We start from the raw sequence: 15,805 nt of genomic DNA, 5'->3' as shown, positions 1-15,805 counted from the left end.
TAAGGATGATAAGGCATGATGAAATGTTCTTGAGGTAGTGAAATACTAGTGTTATCAGTGGGCGGGCGGCTTGTTTTTGCGAATAAGCACCCCGCAACAAATCCAAAAAGATGTACGAAAATACATGTAAATTTATTGGTGAACACATATTTACATATTTATCTAAAGATCCCTTTGAGCTTAACACTTTAAAAAACAACAGTCGGCATAAAGTGCCATCGAAACAATTGATGCACGCATCTATATAATAGTCGCCTGAGCTGCCTGAGGATGTCTGGAACGACAACACCGCCAGGTGTTTGACTATATATCTAGCACTCAAAAAGCAAAACAAAAAGCGTAACAACTATGAACTGGTTGGGGATTTGGTTTGGGGGGTTCTACGCGGATCGGGCATCGTTGATGGTGGACGGGACGTGCACTTCCAGTCCATCCAAGTCCTTGGAGAGGGTTATTTGGCAGCCCAGACGCGAAGTGTCAGTCAGTTCGTAGGCCAGATCCAGCATGTCGAGCTCCTCGTCGCCGGGCTTATCGGGCAGCTTCTCAAAGTCGTTAGTCTTGAAGATCAGGTGGCACGTGGAGCAGGTCAGGGTGCCCTCGCAGGCGCCAAAGCCGTCCAGATCCACATTGTTGTTGACCACCACGTCAAGCAGGGAGTCGCCCACCTTGCCGGATGTCTTGATCTTGGTGCCATTGGCACGCACGAAGGTTACGTTAACGCTGCAAGCAATAGGCGTGATTTAGTAATTGTTAGTTTAAGTGAGGAATGCCATTCATAAACACGGCGGGCACTCACACATCTTGCTGCCTCAGGGCCAGACCCAGCGAGAAAGTACGCGAGGCAATTGATGGACTGATGATAGGGAGATTGCTTCTCATCCAGGCGCCACGCAGAGCCAGCTTCGCCGTATTTCTGCAAGTGTTGATGACCAGCATGTTTGCAACCACACACAGACACAAGCTCACTCCCAATTATTAATAATTAAAGTATTAAATTAAATTAAGGCGGACACGGCGTACGTACACGCAACAGCTTTCGGAGAATTGATTCGATGAATTGGTTCGATGATATTTGTTCCAAACAGCTGTTTCGATTGGAAGTACATCGATACATCGATACATTCGACAGCATGGCCGCCGGGAGTGAAATTTCGTGTTTTTGGAATGATTTTCAATTAAAACGGCCGCCGCTGGTCACCTTGCAGGTGGAGGATACAGGATTCGGTGGGTGGTTTAAGTATAGTTTCGGAGTACACATTTCTAACACCTGCTTCCACAGCAAAGAACGTCTTTGTGCAAATCAACAGATACCTGCAACAGCTGTCCGAGCCGGACGCCGAAGATTTTGATCAAACTGCGGCACTGATCGGGCGTCTTATGGCCCGCCGTAAGAACTCCTTTCGAAATATGCCCGGATTTCGGTCCGTATGCAAGCTCAACACGGCGCTCTGTCGTCTGCTGCGTCTGGATCTGCCCCGTGAGCTGGAACACTTTCGCGGTGCCCTGCCCGATGTGTGCGACGGCGAATTGGCGGGAGTCATGCCTACCCGCAGCAGTTTTGAGTACATTTTGGTGCGACTGCTCGGCTTTTATCACCTGCATGCCCGCATCCGGGAGTGCTGTGTGACAGCGGCCAGATATTTCACTCCATTGCTGAGGAACAACTTCTTTATGGAGACGCTCACGTTGCTCATAGCAGCATTAGCCAAGATCAACAAACTGAGCACGCTGCAGGCCAACAGAAGTGCCAGTCTCTACAACAACTTGCGGCCACTCTCCCTTAAATTTCCGGAGGTGGAAAGGCACAAGTTTGTGCCCGAAAACTGCGAGTTGCCTGCCCAGCTTCAACGGCTTGTTGCCACCACACAAAAGCAAACAGAATATGATGCCAGTGCTCCTGCTGTGATGCTGAAATCTCCTATCGTGGTCACAAAAGTGGAGAAGGCCAGGCTGGAGGCCAAATCGGACGTGGGCACTGTGGTTGCTCGGAAGGATTTACCGCCGCTTGCACAAAACGCCAAGACTGAATTCAACCTGGAAACGCTACGTAGTGTCGAGGACGTGAAGCGTTTCATTGCCCGCGAATCAAAGGCCAGACAGCAGAGCTCCGTACCAAAGAGCTGCGTCACCAAGGCCATACCCAAGCACGAGTGGCTGGGAGCCCAAACGCTCTTCCAGCGCAAGGCTACCAAGGATCCAGCCAAGGCGTTGAGCGTGTTTCGCAAGTTTATTATTAGTAAGATATAATACAAAAAAGAGCAAAATATGTTTCATTATAGAGGCGTGAGAATGCCGTCGGCCAACTGGTAGCGTTGAAGACGCACAATTTGTTTATGTGAATGAGGAATTTTTTGCTGTGGAGGGGAGGACACATATGATGGTAAACACATTCAGTTATCTCGATCAACGTTACTTACCTTAACAAAGTTTTTAAAGTTCTTGCGGCCGCTGTACTTGCTCACAGAATCATCCGGAGCGGCATCCACATCATCATGGGAGCGAGCGCTGATGTTAAGGGATTTGGTGTGCACCAGAATGTTGTCCACAAAGGAAGCATACCACTTTTTATCATCAATATCGGTCTCTTCTTTAATGGACTGATCCAGATTGACTTCATCTCCAACTGGAGCTGTTTCCATGGTTACGCTCATATTCGACTCTGACTTGGTCTTGTTATGTAGCCTGCTACATGACAGAAAACCACTGGTATTCACCATACGGGGCAGCCCACTTTTTGGTTTAGGCACAACGTATTTGGATTTTGGTTCTTCCATCACATCGGGCTTGAAGGGCTCTGTCAGCACATTGTCCTGATCCTGATCCTGATCTTCAGCGTCTGCCTCGCTTTGATTTTGGGAATGGAAGTTGAACAAACCGTCGTTGGAGTCTTCATTCGCCTGCTCCGCGCTTTTCTTATTTTTCTTCTTACTGTCTGCAAATTTGAACAGATTGTCGCAGTCATCGCTGTCGCTTTCGTTGAGTAGCTCCAGACGCAAACGCTTGCGAGGCTGCGTCTGAGACTGCGACTGTGAGGCTTGAGGAGGTACACTCTCTTGGAGCTGCAATTTTTCCAGAAAGTTTATGACCCTAATTCTTGCAGGCGGATTTCCGGTCTTTCCCGAAGAGTTGGATTGAACACCAGTTCCGGCAGGCTTCTGAGGTTGTACCTCTTGTGTTTTTTTTGTGAATTGGAAGAGGGGCGTGTCATCCTCATCATCAGACTCAACGGCCACAGACAAAGTTGCCTTCGCTGTGCCGCGAGTGGAACGTCTGGGAGATTCCAATTTCTCCTCCGACTGCTGATTGTTTTCTACATTTTCAGAGTTTGCTTTGTCGCGTGTCGACTGTCTTGTGGCAGCTTTGGCCGCAGTCCCGGAATGATTGTTTTCCTCATCGGAAGAATCCACCAATATGGGATTATTTTTATTCGGCTTTGACCTCTCTGTGGGCACTTCCATCGATCTTTGTTTTTTGGGTTCCTCTTGCTCCTCGTCCGAGGAGTCGACAATTATGGGGCGACCCCGTTTTCGTTGTCTACTCTTAGGTACTTGCGGTTCTGTTTCGGGCTTATCGCTTTCCGGCTCCATCTTATAGACATCCGACTCGGGCACTACAAGTTCTGAGACTGGATCAGAAGTGGCGGCCTCGCTACGCTCTGTATTCGGCACCAGAACAGAGCAATTGAATGACGAAGTCATAGACTCCGTAGTGGGCATCGAATCGCCACTTAGCTTGTGCGATGGATTACAAAACTCTTTGGTCGAGCAATGCAGCAGGGCCATGCCAATTTCAAACTCTTGAATAATGCGCAAGCCGGCCTGTTCCAAGAGATCTGAAATTAAACGATAAGTTATTGCATATTCCATGATGGAAAAGACTCGAGGGAAAACATACCCTGAATGCTTTGGATCGTTTCCGTTGACTGCGACTGCGTTGAAGGCACATATTGAATCACGATGACATCCTTCTTTGTGAGAAACGTTTTGCGAACTCCCGAATTGAGATCCTTGCATAATGCGCCTGCCTTTCTTACAATTGCGCCGTAGATCTCAAAGTGCCTGCGATTCATAAAGACGAACGTCTTGTCCGCGAACAAGGTGGTGCGTTCGGGACGCCAAGTCAGGTCCATGTTCGTGGGCTTGTAGTCTTCAGGCTGCGGCCAGCCTTGACGTACGTGAATGCTTTGCGCTGCCGCCAGCAGCTTGCGCCAATATTCGAAGGTCACAATGGGTTTGTTCTCCAACAAGGCATGCAGCAGCTTCACGGTGACTGTGGCCTCGTTCATGGTCAGATGTGTGCACTCGTCTCCCCAGTTTGCACTCACAGAGCCGCCCATTGATCCAAGGATCGTAGCCAGCTCCAACACTTGATCGTTTGGCATCGCAGATGCAGCGCTCACCAGTTTCATCTGCGTTACCTGCCAAATGTTAGTGCTGCCGCCAAAGCGAACCTTAAACCCGACTGGCAGGGGCGTCAATGTGTTTGGGGCCATCTTCTTGTTTCTGGCAATGTCGTTGTTGAGGAAGGTACCGTATTTGGAGCCCACATCTGCTATTTGAAGCACCCCATTCGTCTCACTAGGCAGGTGCACGCGCACATGAGTGCGGCTGATGCTAAGGTCCTCCAGCAGAATCAGATCGGTTGACAAGCGACCGACCGTGTAGACGGGTTTATTTGGCAATAGCACGAACTTCTCATCATCTGCAGATACAATATATTAGAGGAGCCACCATCTATCACGAAATATACTTGCCTTTAGTCAAAATAAACATAATTAATTCAGAAACAAAATTCACGAAATTGACGACCTGGCTAGTGTTGCAAAACGTATCGACATAGATAGTACTATTTATTGCCTGCCGGTTTTGTTTGGAAATAGAAAAAATTGAATATTAACACCAATCTAATGTACTTTGTTAAAATCATTACACCTAACATTACCTTGTAAAATTAATATCACCGAGAACATCATCTTAATGCAACACCGTGCATGCCCTCATCAACAAAACCTTGGAATCATCGAAAAGCAACACCGTGCATGCCCTCCACAACAAATCATCGATAGCACCATACCAACTGAAGTATCTGGTCATTGCAGATTCATCGTCGTGCGACCACTCAATTCGCTTTAGCGATTAAATACCAAAAAAAAAAAAAAAAAATAATTGATAATAAATAGCGATAGAAGTGCTTGCGAACGGCTGCGAAAATGTCCCACTTTAGCAGCACACGCGTCAGCTCCTTCAACGAATGCTTCCTTAACGAGAATGAGCAGGACCCGAATGCCGTGCTCATGGAGCTCGACAAGGGACTACGCAGCGCCAAGCAGGGCATTCAATGCGAGTCCATTGTACGCTTTCCGCGCCTCTTCGAGAAGTATCCATTTCCCATTCTGATAAACTCGTCGTTCATCAAGTTGGCGGAGTTCTTCGTTAGTGGCTCAAATCTGTTGCGCTTCTGGGTGCTCCGCGTCTGCCAGCAAAGCGAGAACCACCTGGACAAGATCCTCAACATCGACAACTTTGTGCGCCGCATATTTATGGTGATGCACTCGAACGATCCGGTGGCACGTGCCCTGCTCCTGCGCACCCTGGGCGCCGTCTCCCGCGTGATCCCCGAGAAGCAGCAAGTGCACCATGCCATACGTCGTGCGCTCGACAGCCACGACACCGTCGAGGTGGAGGCTGCCATCTATGCCAGCAGCTGTTTTGCCGCCCAGTCCAGCTCCTTCGCCATCAGCATGTGCGCCAAGATCTCGGACATGATCGAGTCGCTGCAGGTGCCAGTGCCCATGAAGCTGCTGCTCATCCCAGTGCTGCGGCACATGCACCACGATGCCAATACGGCCGCACTGGTCAACAAACTCTGCATGGATCTGCTGCCCAAGTATCCGGCGCAGAGTTTTGTGGTGGCCATCATCGATACCCTTACACAACTGTCCGCCCGCACCCTGGTTGGCGTGCCCGGCCAGCTCGAGGTGTTGCTGGACTTTATGCAGGACTTGCGGACGCCGGTTCGCATCCAGGTGCTGCGCTCCTTCAACGAACTGGCCGGCAAAAAGAGTGTCCACGCCTGGCCCAAGCCTGCCCTGGCAGCGCTGATTGGCAAATTCGATGCCTGCATCAACTCCCACGAGCAATTTCTCTTCCTGTCGATTCTCGCCAAGTTGAGCGAGTGTCCGCTCACGTGCCAGCAGCTTATGCGCGAGCACCGGGTCGCCCTGCTCCGACTCTGCATTCAGAGCATGAGCAAGCTGGACGACTACACGACGGCCACTCAGGCCATGGCGGTGCTCTCGGTGCTGGCAGCCTTTGGCACACAGCAGGAGAGCCAAGTGGATGATATCCTGCATACTGTAAGTCTACACATCGAAGGCCTGCTCCTCTGCACGGCCAGGCGAGCCGACTGCCTGCGTCACTTGCGACGTGTGCTGGCCTACGGCATAAGGATTAGCCAGGCAAATGCCGAATTTGGAGCTTCATTCATTGAGATTGTTAGCAATACGCTGGGTGACAATGTCGTCTATCCACAAGCCAATGCGGAGCTCATATGCGAGGCTCTGGTGCGTCTCTGTGAGCATTTCCAGCTGCGTAAATATGCATTTACCACCTCCGAGGGCCTCGAGGAAGGAGACGATAATGCCATGGACACCGACGAGCCCCCACCACCAAAGGTAGAGAGGTATACAGGAAATGAATGCGAAACATCCACTAATTCTATGCCAATTTTAGGTCAATCCCATGCTAGCCAGAATGCCGATAATCCTGCACAAGCTGAACAAGCTGATCGACTCGGAGGATGCGGAAAAACACTTGAGAACAATTGAAATCCTCAGTGTCCTGGTATTTCAGACCACCATGGGCTGTTATCTGCCCCTGAAGGTTGTGCAGTGCTTCGAGAAGTGCCTGGACAAGCTCAATTGCTGGACATTGTACAAGATAGCACGGAGCGCGAGTCGCTATGGGCATCACTATGTGGCCGCGCACATTTACACGAGCATTTCCGAGATCGTGATAAATGACCAAATGCACTACTTCCTGGTGACACTCTCGCAGGTCTCGCAGGCAGAGTGCATCCTCAACTATGGCCTAGACTACGCGCACATGAGAGACAACTATGCGCCTACAGCGGCGCCAGAGCCGTTGATACCGCTGATGAAGCGGCTGGAGGCAGCCTGTAATCTTTACCAGATGGCTCGGGTCAGTCTGCGGGCCTGTTCCTCGATCCAGTATGCGATCTCCTTTCCGCAGGAGTACCTCAAGATCCGAGCGCAGTTCCTGCAGACGCTGCACTTGGCGGTGACCGTAAAGAATGCCCAGGTTATTGTCCCGCCGCCGGCAATTGCTGGCAGCTTGGCCCAGAACTCGCGGGACTATTTGCAAAAGTTTGGACACGTCACAAATCAGCTGCGCAAGCTGGTCAAGTCGTTGAAGGCCTGCGAGGAGACGCATGCCCGTCTGTATAAGTCGTCCTTTGATGCGGACAACGTGACACTGGAGTTCCTGGAGGTGGCCGAGTTCCAGTGTGCGCTCTTTGCGCACATCATTGAGTCGATTTGTTATGCCACGCCGCCGGAGCCACCGGTCTTTTTGACCACCGGCGAGCACCCGGAGACGCGGTTCTTTGCCGCCAGCTGCAGGCGCATGGAGCTGATGCACAAGAACCTGCCCGAGGAGCTGCCCAACGCGAAGACCATCAGCAACCGTCATCTGGACGTGATTGTTGCCCAAATCGAGATAATTACCAAGACGCCACTCTGCCTGCCGCGTTATTTCTTCCAGATTCTACAGTCCACGCAGATCAAGCTGTCGGTCAGTCCACAGCCACGCAGCGCCACCGAGCCCGTCAACGTTCAGTCGGGTAGTAATCTGGTGATCAAGGTGGAGGGCGTCCTGCAACAGGCTGGCTCCAAGCAGGTCAAGCACTTCCGGCGTGTCGAGTCCGTGCAGTTGAGTCTTACGTCCCAGCTGGTAACGCCGCCACCACGTTCCGGCAACGAGCTACAGAAGCCCGGTACCAGTGACACCGTCACACTCAATCAGATCGTTAAGCCGCAACGCGACTTTCTCTCCGGCAGCTTTCTGCTGCCCATATCGAGCGGTGGTCACTTCCAGGTGACGCTGGAAACGTTCGTCGTCGACGAGCATGGTACTATTTGGTGTACTGGCCCCAAATCCTCTATGATGGTCCGTGTCCTAGAGGATCCCTCAAAACCTGCAGCGCCAACGCCCAGCACTTCGCAGGCAGTGGGTCAGGCGAGGAGGTTTTAGATGTACAATTAGGTTGAAATATTTGATATAATTAAAAAGCTTAATGCTTGAAAACCCCTTGACTTGCGGTTAACAATAAGTATCCAATTATTTATTCAACAAATGTTTTATCCCGAGACACCTTGCTTGGCGCGCCACTATTCAAATAAACAAAGCCAGTGCTGTTAAACCATAATTCATAATTATATTACGTATCGTAGCGTAAAATTGACATATCGATTACTTTGGCTGTTATCGAATACTGCTGGTGTTTTGTTTTTGTTAGTTCTTTTGGCGAATAAAATAAACGAAATGGAGCATTTCTTGAGGGGATGCGGCATTTGACCAGGCGGGCACCAGCAGCGGCATGCCACAGAAGCGCAGCAGAACGATTTGGGTATCTTTATAACGGAGATTCAGATGGTTGAGAGAATCGCCCGAGAGCAAGTGGTTTAGTTCGCCCCCGAAGACGACGAATGTAAATTTTAATTAAAATCAATTAGGCGCACACCCGTAAACACGCACCAAACCAATACTCCGTATGCTTATTTGGAGAGCGAGCACCGCATAGAGCACAAAACTATACGTTGGACGAAATTCCGCGCTTAACCTGTTCAGTCGGTCGTGGTCGTGGCGGTGGTGCAACCAATGGACATAATTGGTCTAATTGGACAGAGCAGCAGAAGCAGCGGAGCACCCCCAGTTACAATAGGATGGCACAATTTACACTGTGAGTATAAGTAGATGACGGTGCATAGTCATCATCGGTTCCCGTTCCGTCCCTAAATGGGGTCGCTACACTACACGCAGTCCACGCAGCCCAAGAATCAGATTACTTTGGTGTTGTTGCGGTCTGTGGCGCGGCTTCCGTCGAATTGAGCTTTGTTTATCTATTGATGGGTAGCCGCGCCGCCACTGCCCCTCGTCGCAGCCATATTATGCAAGTGAAATCGGCGACACGACCGTATCTACCCTACCACTAATACATATATTATGAAATTTCCATTTATTTTGTGGTTTTTGGCATTTGGAACGGCTCGATCAGCTACAACAAACACAATGCGCCGCCCAGCAACGACATTACACGCGTCGACTGCGAGCATGTGCCCCTATGCTCCGCCAACGACGTACAGCTAAGATTCCTGGTGCCCGATGATTTGACCGAGGTGAGTGTGTGTATGTGTGTGTGTGTGTGTGATCCAGTGAGCCGGACCGAAAGATAATCTATATTGCTCTCTCCATCTCCCCCATCTCCCGCTGGGCGTTGCAGGTGCGGCAACTGTGCCAAGAATGGTTTCCAATCGACTATCCACTCTCATGGTATGAGGATATTACCTCAAGCACGCGCTTCTTTGCGCTGGCAGCTGTATATAATCTGGCCATAATTGGTTTAATTGTTGCTGAAATCAAACCGTATCGAAATGTCAATAAGGAGGTAATAGCCAATATGAGTGATAGTGATGAATTGTACACCAGGCTGAGCGGTTTTCCAATGCAGGACAAGGGCATATTGCCCGACTCGATGGGTCGGAACGCGGACGTCGGCTACATATTATCCCTGGGCGTGCATCGGTCACATAGACGCAATGGGATTGGCTCGCTGCTGCTGGATGCCCTCATGAACCACCTGACGACGGTCGAACGGCACTCGGTGAAGGCAATCTTCCTGCACACGCTGACCACCAACCAACCTGCCATATTTTTCTATGAAAAGCGAAGGTAAGTCATCCACTCCATACATCCCCGCACCAGACACGGAGCAGAGCTTGCGTGTTTGCCGCTTATTAACCCTTTGCCCTTCCTCCCTCCTTTTAGATTCACGCTACACTCGTTCCTGCCCTACTACTACAACATACGGGGCAAGGGCAAGGACGGCTTCACCTACGTGAACTACATTAACGGAGGCCATCCGCCTTGGACACTACTATATCCTTTTTCAAAATGCTTTTACTTTATTGCTTGTTTGATTCTTATGTTTATGGTTTCGCTGTACTTTTGGTTGCCCTCTTAACTCTTGCCACACAGATCACATCAAGCACTACGCCTCCAAGGTGCGTCACACCAGCACCCTCTGCGTGTGGATGGCTTCCCGTGTGCAGCAGGTGGTGCGTTGGTTCTACCACAAGCTGCTGATGCGCTTCAATTTTATTGAATGAGAAGGAAAGGACCAAGGACTGACTGCAGCACGACTGGACAACCCCACAAATCACAAAACGGCATTCTTCCGAGTCACAAAAACAAACAAACACTTTTAATTCTGATTTTGAGTCGATGCATAGCATTATGTTATGTCATTCTGCTGAGCATGTTTAACGACCCCCCACATACAAGAACATATATATATATATAATTGCACAGAAACACACACACACACACACACACCCTCATATACACCTTCATTATAAATGTTAGGCAATACCCCTTCTGCAGATCATTTCGTTTTTATACAAAAGAGAGAATAACTAGAAAACAACAACAAGAGTTGAGCATAAGTTGAAAGATGTAAAGATAATTTTATATGTGTATTATTACGTTTTAAATGATATTTGTTCACTGCTGTAAATAGTCTTTATGATGTTTAGACGCTGTAACTGTTTGCCCATGGTGGCGCGCAAGTGATTTTGATACTTTTTGTTGGACATATTCCATGTATGCTATATTTAATGACTGTATGTAGTATGTATGTTTCCTTGTACGTTTATAATTTTCTTTATTTTTTTTGTTTGTTAAGTTCCACGCACAAGACAAGTCATTTATATTAGCGAAAATTCAACACAACAAAGATGCTCATGCTTTAATGCTAAATTTATGGAATCTGCACGAAAATAGCTTTGAACGGAGAATGAGAAACGAATACTATCTACAAAACAACAACACCCAACAACACAAAATCACTTTCAAAACTCTGTTCGCTGTTTCTATAGTATTTTGTAAAAGTATTTTAATGCAACTTGTTTCGCAGCTAATTCATATTATTTTAGGCACAATTTATTTAGCAAATTGTAATATTTTTAAAATAAAAACTTGTAAAGTTATGAAATGAAATTTGATTTAGTTCTGCAACTGAATTTTTGAATATTTGAATCCCCCGCCTAGAGCAACAGTGATGTAAGACCAGACAGAGCATGAAAGAGTGCTGGGAAACGACTTCTTTATATGAATCGGACATGAATGACTACGGTATATTTTGAAAATAAGAAGGCATATTTCGGGTTGTTTCTGAGGTTCTCAAATCGTGGTGGTTTTTCAAAATTTGCTCTCTTTTCCGTGGTGAAGAGGTGTTTCGTAAGTAAAGAGGAGGATGGAGCTACAAGGAGTCTTTACAAACAGTCTTATTTTCCGCGGTTTAACAAAGGATGCTCATCTTTTTAAATATAGGGGTGTTAAGTGGGTTAGGTCTCGTTCGATAGCCGGATTGCCGGTATAGTATTTAAATGGTATTTCTCGAAACTGAGTTGGTATTTAAAGGTATTTATTTTTTGGCAGGGTGGTATTTTTTATCGTTATCGTCACGCATCCCTGGCTTAACCTGTCATAGGCGATTTAATTTAGCAAATTCGTCGCAACAGCCAAAAAATGTTCTCCAGAGCTGCCCTACTTACAGGTAAACCTCAGAAATAATGCAAAACGCCACAAAACTCGCGACAAAGTATAGTTTAATCGGTGTGTGCATAATAAGCCGCTGCACGCGACCGTGAAAATTGTTACGGCACCGCAAAAACGACGGACATCGTGGTTTATGTAATCACATCACATCACCCACCTCCCAGTGCAAACGTAGAATTATGTATAGTTTTCGCAAACGTTCTTGCAAGTGGTAAACATATCAATATGAAAAAACTAATTGGTCTCAATCGTCTTGCAGCCCAGCGCCCACTGACCGTGGCCGCCACTCGGTCGGCCGCCGCAGCTGCTCAGTCTGGCAGCGGCTCCATCGAGCGTCGCCAGCGTCCCGAACATCCCGGCAAGGTGCGCCTGGGCTTTGTGCCAGAGGAATGGTTCCAGTTCTTCTACAACAAGACCGGTGTCACCGGTCCCTACACATTCGGAGTGGGTCTGATCACCTACCTGTGCTCCAAGGAAATCTACGTCATGGAGCACGAATACTACAGCGGCCTGTCGCTGGGCATCATGGCCATTATTGCTGTGAAGAAACTTGGCCCAGTGATTGCCAAGTGGGCTGATGGTGAGATCGATGTAAGTCTGAGGCAATCAAATATCAAACTGTAAAAACAGGAAGATTAATCCCTAAATTGCTGTAGAAAATCGAAAGCGAGTGGAAGGAGGGCCGCGAGGGTGAGCTCAAGGTTCTGGCCGATGCCATCGAGGCTGAGAAGAAGGAGCAGTGGCGCGCCGATGGTGCCTTGCTCTTGATGGATGCCAAGAAGGAGAACATTGCATTGCAGCTGGAGGCCGCATTCCGCGAGCGCGCCATGAACGTCTACTCCGAGGTCAAGCGTCGCTTGGACTATCAGGTGGAGTGCCGCCACGTTGAGCGTCGCCTCAGCCAGAAGCACATGGTCAACTGGATCACCACCAATGTGCTGGCCAGCATCTCGCCCCAGCAGGAGAAGGAGACTCTCAACAAGTGCATTGCCGATCTGAGCGCCCTCGCTCTGCGCGTCAAGTCCGCCTAAACGACTCGAGTTTTAGTTGCTAAATTGTAAATTTAAACAAAGTCGAGACGCAGGAAACAAACAACAAACCATTACAATGCCCGCACGATGATACACATATATCTACTACACGCAATACATGCTCTGTGTCCGAATAACATTCTTTATGAAATTGTCGTTTAGTTCAAGAAATGGATGCTGTTTAACATTAATCTCTTTTGTTCATGATTATGTATGTAGACACTGCCCCACAATTCCCTATTTCGCTTATGTTTAGTTATCAGTCTACTGCTGCACTGGCATCGTTCTCATCCAAGGCATCCGTGTTCTCCTGATCCTGCTCCACCTCGAACTCGGCTTGAATATTCTGGCGGTGTGCGGCATGCAAATTCTGGATACAGTAATCCACCGCCGTGATCACGCAGAGCGGTCGCTCTCCCTTGTAGTAGCCGGTGTTCTCCCGCAGATACGTCACTCGCTTCGAAGTCAGCCACTGTTGGAGCTCCACGAAGCAGGTGCACTGCCAGGGATTCCCCTCAATCGCAATGCGATTCAGGCTGGGGAAGGTGCCGTTCAAGGCAGTCAAAAAGGTGAGTCTGTTGTTGTCGATGAGTAGCTCCATGACACTGCTCAGACAGTCCATCACATCGGTGCTGATCTCCTCCAGCCAGTTGTGACCCAAATGCAGTTTCTGCAGATGCCGCATGGGCGCAAACATGCGCACGTCCAGGGATGCCAGTTCATTGTGCCCCAGCGACAGGTACTCCAAAAAGGGCAGCGAGGAGAAGGCCAGCGGATGCAGACGCTTCAAGCGATTGGCATTCAGGTTAAGCTTGCGCAGTCGCGTCAATGTGTTGCCCCCAAAGGCCTGTTCCTCGAAGTACTCCAGGCTGTTGCGCGACAGATCCAACGTGTCCAGGTTGGCCAATGCCGCAAATGCGCCCGGTTTGATCTCCAGTATAGCGTTGGACTGCAGATACAGCTTGCGCAGTGACCCCAGGCCCACAAAGTGGCCGCTGCCCAGGCTGGCAATGCTATTCCTGGACAAATCCAACACCTGCAGTCTGGGCAACACTCTGAACTGGTTGTCGAACAGCAGTCGTATGTGGTTGCCAGCCAGATCCAGCTGCTGCAGATTCAGCACAAAGTTCTGGGCCGCTCCGAAAACATTGGGACGCAGTGCGTCGAGTGCATTGTGGGAGAGGTTCAGCACTCGCAGCTGGTTGAGCGGCAGAAAGGTTTCCTGGGCAATAAAGGTCAATTGGTTGCCACTGAGCTGCAGCTCCACTAGACCATGCAGACCGCGAAAAGCACTCACATCCAACTGGAAAGGAAAGTTCATGTAGGTAGTTAGGGTAGCAAGTGACTTGGGACTGATTCCTAGAACCCTCTCTTCTAGGCGTAGAGGCACCTCTCCAGGCCAAGGGGCATCACGGGTAATTGACTAATTCAAATCCCACAGCTAAGTACACAAATGACAGGCGGATGCGTTCGACTCGGTGAGCGAATCCACCAGTTTCTGCTGACTCACCTGTCCGAGGCGATTCTCGTGGAGCATCAGCTGCTGCAATTGGGGGCAGACACCGAAGCTGACATTAACCAGTCGATTGTGGCCAAGTTCCAGGCGATTGAGCAGCGGTAAGTGGGGCAGCTCGCAGCCGGTCAGGGCATTGTGTGAGAAATTGGCGTAAATCAATTTGCGCAAATTGCCCAAGACATCCTTTGGGAGCAGCTCCAGGCGATTGTGGCTGGCATCGAGCTGCTGCAGCGCTGACTCAACCGCAAAGTGGCTGCCATGGAGCTCGCCCAGACCGCATCCACTGATGTTCAAGTGACGCAGATTGGGCAGCGCGGAGAAGCCCTGAGTGTGTAGATTCAGTTGCTGGACGGCGGATAGATCCAAGTCGACCAAATTGGCCAAATAATCGACACTTGTGTCTGCAGGGGAAAGCAATGAGATGTCTGCGTGTGTGTGTGTGGGTCTACCTATCCGCAAGAGTCTCTTACCCGAGTCCAGATCCAGTTCTGTGCGTTCATTTCGCACTGCAAGTGAATGCCAGTTCTTGGCCCCCTCCACATCGAGCAGATCCTGCAGACTGGCTAATTCACGACACTCGAAGCTACGCCAGGCGAGAGGCTGGCAGGGTAGAGCCCCGACCTGGGGGAAGCCCCTGCTGCAGCAGAGCCACAGTACGGACAGAACCCAATTGGCATTCACCAACATTCCTGCTCCACAGTTTGGCCACAACTGAAAGCCAAGCCCCATCCAAGCGTTGATAAGAACAAACCGCAGCATGCAAATCCAGTTTACTCAGAGAGCTCAGCCCAGTCAGGGGAGAGTCCAAGCCGGTTTGGCGCGTCATCGCTCAGGGGCCGGACACTCCACACAGCTGAGTGTCGTCTGGGAAGGAGGATGGATGGATGGATGGATGGAAACTACTCTTTTGTTTATATTTCTCTATCGATAGATACTTTCTATAACTTTTTAATAGGCTTAGCAAGTTGTTTTACATACAGTACGGTACATACGATAGGTATATAATATTTGGGTTTACATAATAAGGTTTTTTTATTTTGGATAATTACTTTACGATTATGCTGGTATTTATTGTGCTCTTGGTGGAAGAAAAATATCTGATTGTGTGTGTCTGTTATTTTCTTGCCACTCTCATTTCCCCATGCTGCGAGTCGTACATACATACATATAATATACAAAATTCAAGGAAGTAAAACGAGCGGTAAAAATCATTCTAACTTAGACTAAAACTTAGGCAACAAAATTAACAATAAGAAGTTGGTATCTAATATCTGTTTAAGATCTGTTTAAGAGTATACATCTAATATAATAATAATATATAATATATATAATAAGTATTCCACTAATCGCACAGGTTTCTGTTTCCGTTTCTATATTTGTGCTTATATCTTCTCTCGTTTAAC

At 48.8% G+C, this 15,805-nt stretch overlaps 7 protein-coding genes across 8 annotated transcripts; 4 read left to right on the top strand and 3 right to left on the bottom strand.

Annotated features, from left to right (window-relative positions):
• Positions 1–113: 113 nt before the first annotated feature.
• Positions 114–1,057, bottom strand: LOC111068497 (adrenodoxin-like protein 2, mitochondrial). The gene is made up of 2 exons (XM_022357988.2): positions 797–1,057; positions 114–720 (listed from the first exon to the last, which is right to left on the bottom strand). Exons 1-2 carry the CDS (start codon positions 934–936, stop codon positions 381–383), a joined length of 480 nt encoding a protein of 159 aa, XP_022213680.2. The 5' UTR covers positions 937–1,057; the 3' UTR covers positions 114–380.
• A 49-nt stretch (positions 1,058–1,106) lies between these two features.
• Positions 1,107–2,340, top strand: LOC111068495. The gene is made up of 2 exons (XM_022357985.2): positions 1,107–1,224; positions 1,280–2,340. The coding sequence occupies exons 1-2, from the start codon at positions 1,131–1,133 to the stop codon at positions 2,245–2,247; spliced, it is 1,062 nt and encodes a 353-aa protein (XP_022213677.2). The 5' UTR covers positions 1,107–1,130; the 3' UTR covers positions 2,248–2,340.
• LOC111068493 (nibrin) lies at positions 2,202–4,853 on the bottom strand. The gene is made up of 4 exons (XM_022357982.2): positions 4,754–4,853; positions 3,895–4,701; positions 2,418–3,832; positions 2,202–2,354 (listed from the first exon to the last, which is right to left on the bottom strand). Exons 1-4 carry the CDS (start codon positions 4,770–4,772, stop codon positions 2,274–2,276), a joined length of 2,322 nt encoding a protein of 773 aa, XP_022213674.2. The 5' UTR covers positions 4,773–4,853; the 3' UTR covers positions 2,202–2,273.
• Positions 4,854–5,162: 309 nt separating this feature from the next.
• LOC111068492 (integrator complex subunit 7) lies at positions 5,163–8,368 on the top strand. The gene is made up of 2 exons (XM_022357981.2): positions 5,163–6,673; positions 6,732–8,368. Exons 1-2 carry the CDS (start codon positions 5,210–5,212, stop codon positions 8,268–8,270), a joined length of 3,003 nt encoding a protein of 1,000 aa, XP_022213673.2. The 5' UTR covers positions 5,163–5,209; the 3' UTR covers positions 8,271–8,368.
• A 124-nt stretch (positions 8,369–8,492) lies between these two features.
• LOC111068496 (N-alpha-acetyltransferase 60) lies at positions 8,493–11,282 on the top strand. 2 transcript variants are annotated; one of them, XM_022357987.2, is made up of 6 exons: positions 8,495–8,979; positions 9,295–9,415; positions 9,520–9,684; positions 9,748–9,968; positions 10,065–10,175; positions 10,273–11,282. In XM_022357987.2, the coding sequence occupies exons 1-6, from the start codon at positions 8,963–8,965 to the stop codon at positions 10,403–10,405; spliced, it is 768 nt and encodes a 255-aa protein (XP_022213679.2). In that variant the 5' UTR covers positions 8,495–8,962; the 3' UTR covers positions 10,406–11,282. The 2 variants fall into 2 exon arrangements, with proteins under 2 accessions (XP_022213678.2, XP_022213679.2); XM_022357986.2 differs by having other exon boundaries at positions 8,493–8,979; positions 9,520–9,968.
• A 459-nt stretch (positions 11,283–11,741) lies between these two features.
• Positions 11,742–13,077, top strand: LOC111068628 (ATP synthase subunit b, mitochondrial). Its single transcript, XM_022358255.2, has 3 exons — positions 11,742–11,853; positions 12,115–12,446; positions 12,512–13,077. The coding sequence occupies exons 1-3, from the start codon at positions 11,826–11,828 to the stop codon at positions 12,884–12,886; spliced, it is 735 nt and encodes a 244-aa protein (XP_022213947.1). The 5' UTR covers positions 11,742–11,825; the 3' UTR covers positions 12,887–13,077.
• Positions 13,015–15,103, bottom strand: LOC111068627 (insulin-like growth factor-binding protein complex acid labile subunit). Its single transcript, XM_022358254.2, has 3 exons — positions 14,873–15,103; positions 14,397–14,803; positions 13,015–14,189 (listed from the first exon to the last, which is right to left on the bottom strand). The coding sequence occupies exons 1-3, from the start codon at positions 15,087–15,089 to the stop codon at positions 13,146–13,148; spliced, it is 1,668 nt and encodes a 555-aa protein (XP_022213946.2). The 5' UTR covers positions 15,090–15,103; the 3' UTR covers positions 13,015–13,145.
• Positions 15,104–15,805: the final 702 nt, after the last annotated feature.

The sequence above is a fragment of the Drosophila obscura genome, unplaced genomic scaffold, assembly GCF_018151105.1.
Source record: "Drosophila obscura isolate BZ-5 IFL unplaced genomic scaffold, ASM1815110v1 contig_1, whole genome shotgun sequence".
NCBI classification, from domain to species: Eukaryota; Metazoa; Arthropoda; class Insecta; order Diptera; family Drosophilidae; genus Drosophila; species Drosophila obscura.
Note: the sequence above shows the minus strand (reverse complement) of the source record. Positions and strands in the feature narration are given on the sequence as shown.

Bases quoted from the DNA above. Each gene is read 5' to 3' on its own strand.
- LOC111068492 (XM_022357981.2), top strand. From the start codon at position 5,210: ATGTCCCACTTTAGCAGCACACGCGTCAGCTCCTTCAACGAATGCTTC. The intron at 6,674-6,731 runs GTAGAGAGGTAT...TGCCAATTTTAG, and splicing joins ACGAGCCCCCACCACCAAAG to GTCAATCCCATGCTAGCCAG.
- LOC111068495 (XM_022357985.2), top strand. From the start codon at position 1,131: ATGGCCGCCGGGAGTGAAATTTCGTGTTTTTGGAATGATTTTCAATTA. The intron at 1,225-1,279 runs GTGGGTGGTTTA...CTGCTTCCACAG, and splicing joins GGTGGAGGATACAGGATTCG to CAAAGAACGTCTTTGTGCAA.
- LOC111068627 (XM_022358254.2), bottom strand. From the start codon at position 15,089: ATGTTGGTGAATGCCAATTGGGTTCTGTCCGTACTGTGGCTCTGCTGC. The intron at 14,804-14,872 runs GTAAGAGACTCT...TTTCCCCTGCAG, and splicing joins AGAACTGGATCTGGACTCGG to ACACAAGTGTCGATTATTTG. The intron at 14,190-14,396 runs GTGAGTCAGCAG...TTTCCTTTCCAG, and splicing joins ACGAGAATCGCCTCGGACAG to TTGGATGTGAGTGCTTTTCG.
- LOC111068493 (XM_022357982.2), bottom strand. The intron at 3,833-3,894 runs GTATGTTTTCCC...GTTTAATTTCAG, and splicing joins AACGATCCAAAGCATTCAGG to ATCTCTTGGAACAGGCCGGC. The intron at 2,355-2,417 runs GTAAGTAACGTT...TCCCCTCCACAG, and splicing joins ACTTTAAAAACTTTGTTAAG to CAAAAAATTCCTCATTCACA.
- LOC111068628 (XM_022358255.2), top strand. From the start codon at position 11,826: ATGTTCTCCAGAGCTGCCCTACTTACAG. The intron at 11,854-12,114 runs GTAAACCTCAGA...ATCGTCTTGCAG, and splicing joins CAGAGCTGCCCTACTTACAG to CCCAGCGCCCACTGACCGTG. The intron at 12,447-12,511 runs GTAAGTCTGAGG...AAATTGCTGTAG, and splicing joins GGGCTGATGGTGAGATCGAT to AAAATCGAAAGCGAGTGGAA.
- LOC111068496 (XM_022357986.2), top strand. The intron at 9,416-9,519 runs GTGAGTGTGTGT...TGGGCGTTGCAG, and splicing joins TGCCCGATGATTTGACCGAG to GTGCGGCAACTGTGCCAAGA. The intron at 9,969-10,064 runs GTAAGTCATCCA...CCCTCCTTTTAG, and splicing joins TTTTTCTATGAAAAGCGAAG to ATTCACGCTACACTCGTTCC.
- LOC111068497 (XM_022357988.2), bottom strand. From the start codon at position 936: ATGCTGGTCATCAACACTTGCAGAAATACGGCGAAGCTGGCTCTGCGT. The intron at 721-796 runs GTGAGTGCCCGC...TATTGCTTGCAG, and splicing joins GCCCTGAGGCAGCAAGATGT to CGTTAACGTAACCTTCGTGC.